Source organism: Copadichromis virginalis, linkage group LG22, assembly GCF_057382275.1.
Source record: "Copadichromis virginalis isolate Kocher_CV1m ecotype Utaka linkage group LG22, C_Virginalis_male_GT1.1, whole genome shotgun sequence".
NCBI classification, from domain to species: domain Eukaryota; kingdom Metazoa; phylum Chordata; class Actinopteri; order Cichliformes; family Cichlidae; genus Copadichromis; species Copadichromis virginalis.
In genome coordinates, this window is record NC_140638.1 from 2,391,019 (window position 1) to 2,400,858 (window position 9,840).

The following is a 9,840-nucleotide window of genomic DNA, read 5'->3' on the forward strand; positions in this document are numbered from 1 at the left end:
GATCTGAGGCTTTCTGGGGGTTTGTTCCAGATATAAGGAGCATAAAAGCTGAATGCAGCTTCTCCGTGTCTGGTTCTGACTCTGGGAACTGATAAAAGACCGGATCCAGATGACCTGAGGGATCTGGAAGGTTCATACTGGGTCAGGAGGTCACTGATGTATTTTGGTCCTAAACCATTCAGAGCTTTATAGACCAGTATTCCACTACAGATTACAGATTACATGCCCCAAAATGTATTTGTAACGTATTCCTTTACGTTACTCAATGAGAGTAACGCATTCTGAATACTTTGGATTACTTAATATATTATCAAGCTTTTTACAACTACATGAATGTACTATTGCTGTGTGAATTATTACTTTTACTGAAGGTTACTCGCCGTACTAATACTGACTGCATGGATAACTCTTTCCAAGCGCAATGCGAGAGCTTTTGCGAATACTTTGAGATCAGTTGTGAGCAGAGATATTGGTCTGAAACTAGAGCACTCAAGAGGGTCTTTTCCCTTTTTAAAGAGAATGGTAATAAGTTCTGTTTTCTGGTCTCTGGGGAAAGACCCGTTCTGGATTGCAAAATTAATTGAGCCGGTCAGAGCGGGCACGCTCCGTTTTGCGTAACTATTTTTAAATCCCGGTAGCTCTGCAACCACATAAGCTAGCGCAATAATTCTTTTGCATATGAAACCGGAGGAGTTGTACTTACATCTTATGCCATCAGCTTGTCCTCGGTCACGGTTTCCTTCCACATATAGCTTTGCAAATATTGCATAAAAAGCACTTGCAGCAACAAAAACATAATATTCCAGAAACACGCTTTGCCGATCCGATCAGCTGTTCGTAATACTTCCTACATCCATCAGCGCGAACTATCCTATGTCCACCATGACCTGCCCGAAACCGGACGTGACGTCATTTTCGCGGAAATTTCGTTTGTTTTTGTTTTTTTTACCATCAGGGCCTTGTAAGCCTATACTGGTGTAGTTATGTTTGACTTTATGACTTTCTGTGTCGTTTCTGGGATGCTTAGAACTCATATTGCACTGCTGGAAATAGTTTATTTTGATGCATATGCTGTTTTTTTGCAAATTTGCATTATAATATTTATTTTCATTTTTCCTGCAGTATATAAAAATTGGTCTATTTCAAAAATAAAACTATGAAGACACTTAAAATAAATTTCCTGTAGTGGGAAACTATTTTGTGCAACTTTTTTGTATTTAAAGTGTTGAGGGATAAGCCTCTTAAATTTCTCTAACTAGAAATATATGTTAAAAAAACAAAAACGATTTTCAATTTTTTTGTAATTTATTGCACTTTTTTGCAATTTATGTAATTACTATGCACTTAATGCAGACATATTATTAGAATCTGGGTTATAATGGTTGTATTGATGTATAGCAACTTGAAATGCTCCCAAAAATGGTACTACAGCATGTAAAAATATAAATATAAGTTCTGGCGGACTTGGTTCTATGGTAGGTCTTAAAGGGTTAAGGTCTTTCAGCGCTCTATGCAGCTCATCTAGAGTTAATGCGATTACAGGTAGTATCCTTAAAATTGATATTTGATTTATACAGATTTTCAAAAAATGACGAGAAAGTCGCATTAATGGACTGAGGATTTGTCGTATTTTTACCGTTTGCAGCTGTTATAGCTAGGGATGGGTACCGGCATCCAGTGTCATTATGGCACCGGTTTTGACATAAACGGTAGTAACCAGACCGAAAAGCAGCGCACATTTCGGTGCTTTTTTTCCTGAGCTGTGATACACTTTGGATTCTAGCCAATCATTTTACCTTTCCAAGGATAGTAGGCGGGGCCAGGTACGTACGTTCTGTTAGAGCAGAGCTACAGATTAAAAATGCCCAAGGTGAAGAGGTCAAAGTCTGGCTGTACTTCACAGCAAAAGATGCAAACTCAGCAGCCTGCAACAATTGCTTTAAGGTGATACTGTGATACTGTCAAAGGAGGTAACTCCTCGAATCTGATGAAACACCTGGCGACGCGTAGCGGGGTTTTTTTAAAGCCGAGAAATGCGCCGTATTTGATAGCTTGCTGCGAGACCTCACACCGAGCGCATCTACTGCGGGTGTGGTGCCTGTTATCGGACCCGGAGTTAGCAACATCCCCCAAAAACCCGAAGAGGAGAGTCCTGGCCCCTAGCCCTGCCAGTGTAGCAGAAATGATGAGGATGATGATGCAGCAGCAGCCGTTCTTCTCTGCGTGAGTAGCTTCATGTTGTTCGTGTGTAATTTACGTTGAGTAGGCTAACCACGTTATTACATTAATGCATGTAAGGTGAACTAGCAAACATCATCATAGCTACATGCGGCTGTCTTCTTGTTTGATGGCAGATACTCCCTTCACCCTGGCCAAAAAGGCTAAAAAGACCAAAGAAAAAGTGGAAAAACGTTAAACATGAGAGGTTTTTGGACAAAGTTTGTGTTTTTTCCATTGTTTAAGCACTGCTTCCAGCCAAGAATGATACCATATATGCCCCATAGCTGCAGAAAAGGCTAACATTGTTATCTTTTTACAAAAAAACAGCTGAACATGAGAAGTTTTTGGACCCATTTTGTGTTCTCCATTCTTTAATCACTGGTTCGAGCACCGTTTAAGCACCGGCACCGTTTCAAAAGTACCGGTTTGGTACTGGTATTGGATAAAACCTAAACGATACCCATCCCTAGTTATAGCTGGAATATGTGCCCTTGTTTCACATTCTTTAAGCATAAGTACTAACAAACGACTAGGACGCTCTGATTCAAAATAGTTCTTCTGTCTAGTTATGAACTCTGATTTGGACAAGGTTATTGCATCATATTCTTCCTTCAGTGAAGCTAGGAGTGTAGACTGATCGTCCGACTGGATAAGTTTTTGCAGATTCTGTAAAGATTCTATCTGATTTTCTAAATTGGACACCTGAGCAAGTTTGTTTTTGCCAGCATGGAGGAGAATGAGATGGAAAAGCCACGAATGAAACATTTTGTAGCCTCCCATAAGACTTGTGGGTCGATATCTTCATTAGCACTGATATCTAAAAGATCCTTCAGCTGGAGCTTAAGCAGGCTGAGAAAGGTAGAGTTAGTTATTACATTGAGATAGATAACCATTTGCACTCACATTCACACTGGTGGGCAATTTCGAATCACCAATTAATCTAACCCCATTAACTGCATGTCTTTGGACTGTGGGACTAAACCAGAGTACCCAGAGAGAACCCCCACTAATACAGGGAGAACATGCAGAAAGACACACAGAAAGACTCGTGATGGTGGAACTGAACTCCTTCTTGCTGTGAAGCAAACATGCTAACCACTGTTCCACTGTGCTACACGGCCAATCTGATTACAGTCTTTAAGAGTTTCATGATTCATAGTTCTCTTTCAGTTCTCTTGCAGATGTAATAAATCATAATTCTCTTTTTTTGTTACTCCTGTGAGGCTGTTTGTGGGCAGAGATTTTTCAGATATGCTTAAACATGAAGCTAACTGAAACCAGGTGTTCTGTTAAACACACATTCGGAAATGGTCACTGTTTATAACACAGTTGTGTGAACTGAAATGTCAAAAGTCTGCAGGACCAACTCTGGTGCCTCATTCAATGAACACAGCTCACCATTAATATTATGATCGTTCATTAAATATCAGGGAAAACATTGTTGACTAAGCAACACTGTGTTCGGGAAACACATGCCAGCTGAACTTAAAAGAAAGGTTTAGAAGACGTATTGTTGTTTTGAGCAAAGAAGGGCTTTCTCAGCATGTGATCACAGAAAAACTGCTTTTTATTTCATTAATAAAATAACATCATGAAAATGATGTGCCAATTAGTGTTTTCCTTGTTTGAACTGCATAAAACATATAATGCATGTATGACTTCTATCTTTTTCCATATTTGAACACATATTTTATAAACACTGCAAGCAGTTTGTTGTGCAGAGTCATTTTAAAAAGATGATAAATAAAGTCACACTTTAGTGTGTCTCTGTGTTTGTGTGAATGTGTTGGAAAACACTTACGTGGCCAGTTAAAGTGGGTGTCAAAGATTACATGTATTAAAGGTATTAAAGGTAATGAGCCCTGCTCTAAACAGCTTTCACAAAATGCTTCATGAAGCTGAATCTATTCAAGATCATATTCCTTCATTTCAGATGGCTTATCACCTCGTACTTTATGGTGGTTTTTGGCTGTGGCTGACCTTTGAACATCTTTTTAGGGCTCCTGTTGGCCTGTGGGATAGGTACTTGGAGCTGTCCTGTAAATCTGCTATTCTATGAGATATATGAGAAGGGGACTGAAGTTTAGAAAGAGAGGAGACATAGTTGCACAGTCAAAAAAACCTCTGTGACTATGTGTGGGCAGCATGTTTCACTGTTTCAGCAGGCAGTTTAAAGAAAGGCTTTACGCCGGCTTGATTTATTCTCTGTGTTTTAGTTTACATGTACAGCCAGATTACAAGGAACCTGGACAGCAGGAAGCAGGAAACCCACACTAGCAGACTCTACTCAAAACCACCCAAAACAGGAACTCTCTGTCTAAGAAGTGATGGTGCTCACCACTGCAGCACCACGCTGCCCTGTTAGTTTCTGTGCTGGTAAAAATAAATAGTTCACTCTGACATATTTCCTGTGTCACAAACACTTCTTCTCTCTGCTGCTTCGATGTACTTACAGTTTGTAGAAGGCAGCGTCTAACAAAGCCGTGTTATTATAAACATACTGCAGCTGCTGAGTTAAACCTGTATGTTTGTGATATGATAAGCAGCAAATATTAAAAACAAGTTGTTGGAGGTATTTTAATGAGCACTAAATGGTTTCCCGATCCCACTGAAATCCACAAATGTATTTAAGCTACTGCAAGTTTCTGTCATTTATCATTTTTAATGATTTAATTACTGTATTAATGGAATTTCAGCATTTTTAATTTATATAATGGAACTGGAGGTCTTGCAGGATGTTGTTTGCAGTGCTTCATAACTGACTCTTACACGTATCATGACGTGTCAGATGAAAAGTGACTCTCGTCTGGTTTTACTTCCTCAATATTTTCATTTCAAAACTGTCGGACTTAAAGACACAGACAGACGGTGAAGCTGCTCAAAGATCTTTCAGCTCAAAATGTCTACAGAAATTCAAAGTGTTGAAGATTTCAGGGTGAAATACAGCAGAGGGTCCCAAGAGGATGGAGGAGTGAGAGAGCAGAGTGAGGTGGAGGTGTTAGATGATGGAGAGCAGCACCCTGACGTTGGCCTACAAGAAGCTGGTAAGCAGGAAATCATCAAAGTGACCAAACCAAAGAAAATGTTGGTGATGAAAGTGTTGTTCAGTGTCTTTCAAAGCTCTGATATCCGACCACTTTTAGACATATTAGTGTTCGTGTCACATGTCCCCAGAATATGTTTCCAGTCCAAACTGGCACACAGATCATTTGTTGCACTGGGCCTGTTTACTCCCAGTTAGGAGCTCCGTTTCTAACCGTCTGACTGTTTCAGTGTCTGTGGCTTCAAGTCCAACTGGTTCAGCTGCTGCTCTGCTTTCAGGAAGAGGTCTGTGAGTGGCAGAGAGAAGCAGCCAATAGGAGCAGCACAGCTCTTTTAACCCGTTAGTTAATGCAAAGCGTTTAAATCAGTATTTCTGTTCTGTGGTCCGACAAGGAACAGATGGATATCTAAACAAATTCTTTGTTAAGTCAGCTCTATCAAAATGCAGTATATGTGATTAGGAGAAACACAAACAGATGAAAAAGCTTTTAACTTAAAAGTGTTTAAGTGTAGTTTAAACTGTAGAGTTTAACTGTACTAAAGAACAGAGTAACCAATAGAACTCATTTAACTCATCAGCCCTTAATGTTTCTACAGTTCATGGTTGTTCCTTAGTATTACATTTGTACATCACTCATGTGTGCATATGATAAAGCTAATAACTGTTACATCAGGACTGCTAGGTATCCTGTTCCCATGGAAACATTGTCTTCTGAAGTAGTTCAAGAGAAATCAAACACACCTGTCCAACAGCAGCTGAAACACGCTAAAAAGATATCAGTTTTCTGATTTCTGTTGGTCAAAATATATTTTGCTGCTGACCACAAATGTGTCTAAAATGTAGTCATGTCTCAACATTGCCAGCCACATTAGAAAAACACATTTTGTGATGTGCAAGAACCACTCGATTTAACATTCCTACAAAGGAAATTAACTAAATGTAAAGAAAAATGAATTCCAAAGTGTCTTTAGTGCCTCATCAGTGGACTCTTTGTGTATTTTCTGCATAGATGAACACTTCCAGAAGAACGTTCCAGCTTCAACAAGAAGCTGGCTCAGAGTTTTTGAAGTAAACCTGGGAGTGCTGTATCTTCTGATGCTGGCTGGAATCACGACACGCTGTGAGGACATTTAATTCCAACATGTATTAAAAATTATTATTATAATTTAAATTATTATTATTTACATTTGACATCTCTACATGAAACTATTTGAAATTTAGACCTGCTTTTGTCCAGTTCTTATTCTCCTCCTGTGTTTCCTCTGGTAGGATATGATCTTTTATTGGGCTTTGAATACATAGTGCAGAAACATATGTAACGTTTATTTGTTTTTAACATCTATTCCCTTTATGAAGTTAGGCTAGAACAGGGAAAACAAAAAAATCATCCACACTGCTTTCTAACGGGACCACACTCTCACAGTCTTCCTTGCTGCAGGGGAGGGGTAGTGCAGTGTGCTCAGGGGGCAGGGAAGGCTGGCCAACACTGCAGCTACCATCATTCTAACCACAGCTTCCCTATTTCAGTAGCTTTCAATGGCTCGAACAGAAGAAAAGGGTTGGAGTAGCTGACAGGGACAGGAAGAGCGAGCAGGAGAGAGTTTCTCTGACAGTGTCAGAACAAGCAACAGCAGATGGGCGCTGGGGAAACATTTTTGATAAAAAAAAACACATTATAAATTAACAAACATCTGGGCTGATTTCTTCCCCACCTACAACACTCAACACGGTGATTCTGTGATTATATCAACAAAGCAGACAGGCAGCAGAATCTGCTGAAGAATGCTACAGGTGCAGTCACACTATGTTAGACAGTGGCGGTCTGTTATCATTATGCTGGCTAGTTAGTTCACTTGAGATAATTAGGGAGCTAACAAGCTAATGTTTGTTTCATTTATTTGAAAGGAAAATGAAAAACTTCCGTCGATGATATTATTTAGTTTTAAATCAGTTTTGTTGCTCTTCAACTAGATATTTTAGTCACTTTGGACAAAGAGCAGCTGCAGAACAGAAACAATGAACTGAGCAACAACTTCAGCCTTCTGGCTAATCACTCGGGTCAGCTACAGGAAGAGGTCAAGCAGCTCAAAGAAAAGATGGAAGGTAAAACACCTTTGAATCACGATATGAAAACATCTCTGTGAGTCAAGTAAAGGCTGTAACTTTCAGCACTGAGTAGAAACTGTATTTAAAACATGTGTTTGACATTAAGAGAAGTGTCCCGATCGATGGACAAGATTTGGAAGCAGCTGTTACTTTAAATCCACTGAGGCAAAGCACTGGCAAGAGAGCAGGAGAGCCTGTCAGGATAAAGGAGCTGATCTGGTGATGATAAACAGCAAAGAGGAACAGGTGGGTGTGTTTGTTCATGTCTGTGTGATCTTTGATGGAGCTGACAGTCATCTGTTACTTGTGTTTTTGACCTGCTGTCAGTCTGTGACCTGCTTCCTGTCTCCACTCTGATGGATTTCTCTCTGATTTCTACACAATGGAAGAAAAGTTTCATCACAGTTATTCTTCCTTCAGACATGTTCACAAGATGATGTCACTACAACAGAAGTGCTGAATTATGACTGGAGACAATATTTGTGTCTCTACTCAAAAAGGAATTTATCAATGAACTGAACATGAGAGGAGAGTCCTGGACTGGTCTGACAGGCAAACAGACATCAGGAGGATATAAATGGGAATGGGTGGACGGATCAGCGCTGACAGAAACGTGAGACATTAGTTTGTTTCTATTCCAGAGTTATTATTTAGAAGTGAAACACTGATGTTTTGGAAGATAGATCAGCAATACATGAGCTGAGCTATTTTCCAACAGCCCCACAAACTGAATGTAAAGAAAAGCAGAAATCCTCCTTTGAATGAACAGCTGTGCTTGAACTCTCTTCATCTGCAGTCTGTGATGACGTTCAGTTACAACAAGTCAGTTTGAAGGAATCAGGATTGAAACATGTTTACTCCACCTTAATATCATATTTTATTTCTCTGACAGGTTGTGGGCACCAGCACAGCAGAGTACGAGTTATGATTCCTATGGAGTCTGCTGTGATGATAAAGGGAACTTGAAACAGGCAGTTGAACATTATGTTGGTTACAGCTCGAAGACCTTCATCTGTGAGAAATGAGTTTGGTGCTTTGATGTAAATGTTTGAATAATCCAACCAAAGACACCTCACTATGAAATGTCCTGCATGAGCCTCAGACTCAGCTTACAGTCTTTACTTGTTCATTCTGCATCATATATTGATTACATGTGTTATCTAAGGACCTTGGAAAGAAAAGCTTCTGGACTTCTTTAAGTTGCTTGAAGACGTTTCACCTCGTCCACCTTTTGGATGATAGGTGAAACAAAAAAAAAAAAAGGGGGGGGGGGGAATGTACAATGAACATAGAGAAGCAAGGCACTGATAACTATAACAATAGTAGCATCAACAACAACAGTAACAAAACAAAATGAAACCGGTCTCAAAAGGAGACTGCTATCCTTCCAGTGATCCCAGTCCATCTTCTCATTTTTCAGACTATTTAAATGCTTAAGTGCTTACACCCAGTCCACACCCAAACCAAAACGCAGAGTATTAGACCGAACTTTGGAATAAATAACTGGCAACAAGTGATATAACAACACATATCCCAAGCATAAATGGGACTCTGTAGAGTTTAATTGTTGTTATTATCTTGTACCTGTTTCGGCCATTCATAGTTATCCCAAACTATGTATTGTCAGTGCAAGAAAAAAAAAGGGAGAGCGAGTCCTGGCCCTGGACATATATTAAGCGCACGTTTTGGGTCTTTAAAGGTCATTTCTTGTCCGTCCGCGGTAGTAATCCTCAGCGTCGCTGGATACCCCAGTGGACTCCGTTGCAACTGTGAAGTAGATTCCTCACCTCAGTAAAGGTGGCACGCTGTTTATTCACAGCTTGGGTGAAGTCCGGCAGTACGCGAATACAATCACCATCTACAGTTGTTATCACCCCAGCCTCGGCTGCCTTTCTGAGAAATATTTCCTTTTCTGTGAACTAATGACATTTCACTACAAATGCGCGGGTGGCTGGTCATCTTGAGTTGGCTTGGTGCAGAGGGTCCAATGCGCCTATTCTAGAGTCGGCACTTTTTCTAGACCAAGAGCATTTTTCAGCATTTCCGACGCATATTCAGATGGGTGTTTCCCCTGCTCTCATCCCTCCTTTACCACCATAACGCGGCCGTTGCAGCGCTGTGACCTAGCCTCCAAATCCTCGCACCAGGCCTTCAGCAGGGCAAGCTCTTTTTTTCAGGCTGGAAATGTCGATTCCATAGAGTCGGAATTAGCAGTGACTCCCTTTTCCAACTCAGATGTGTGGTTTTCAACCTTATCCAATCTTTTATTGAGTGTCTCAACGACGTTATGCAGCTCTGTTTGGGTCTCTGCAGCCTTTTCATCTATTTTCTCCAGCAATTCTTGCTTCATTCATTGCAGCTCCTTCAGGATTGCCTGCTGCTCGCCCGCAGTTGTCTCCGTGGCATTTGGGCATGCTAGGCTAGCTGGGCCAGCAACTAGCTCTCGTGTCCTGCTCCATCTTGTTGGCTTG

At 40.5% G+C, this 9,840-nt stretch overlaps 1 protein-coding gene across 1 annotated transcript; it reads left to right on the forward strand.

Moving 5' to 3' along the window:
• Positions 1-5,070: 5,070 nt before the first annotated feature.
• LOC146682370 (C-type lectin domain family 4 member E-like) lies at positions 5,071-8,553 on the forward strand. The gene is made up of 6 exons (XM_085445611.1): positions 5,071-5,264; positions 6,273-6,383; positions 7,235-7,366; positions 7,476-7,615; positions 7,870-7,982; positions 8,262-8,553. Exons 1-6 carry the CDS (start codon positions 5,120-5,122, stop codon positions 8,392-8,394), a joined length of 774 nt encoding a protein of 257 aa, XP_085301737.1. The 5' UTR covers positions 5,071-5,119; the 3' UTR covers positions 8,395-8,553.
• Positions 8,554-9,840: the final 1,287 nt, after the last annotated feature.

Bases quoted from the DNA above. Each gene is read 5' to 3' on its own strand.
- LOC146682370 (XM_085445611.1), top strand. From the start codon at position 5,120: ATGTCTACAGAAATTCAAAGTGTTGAAGATTTCAGGGTGAAATACAGC. The intron at 6,384-7,234 runs GTGAGGACATTT...CTCTTCAACTAG, and splicing joins GGCTGGAATCACGACACGCT to ATATTTTAGTCACTTTGGAC. The intron at 7,367-7,475 runs GTAAAACACCTT...TTTGACATTAAG, and splicing joins GCTCAAAGAAAAGATGGAAG to AGAAGTGTCCCGATCGATGG.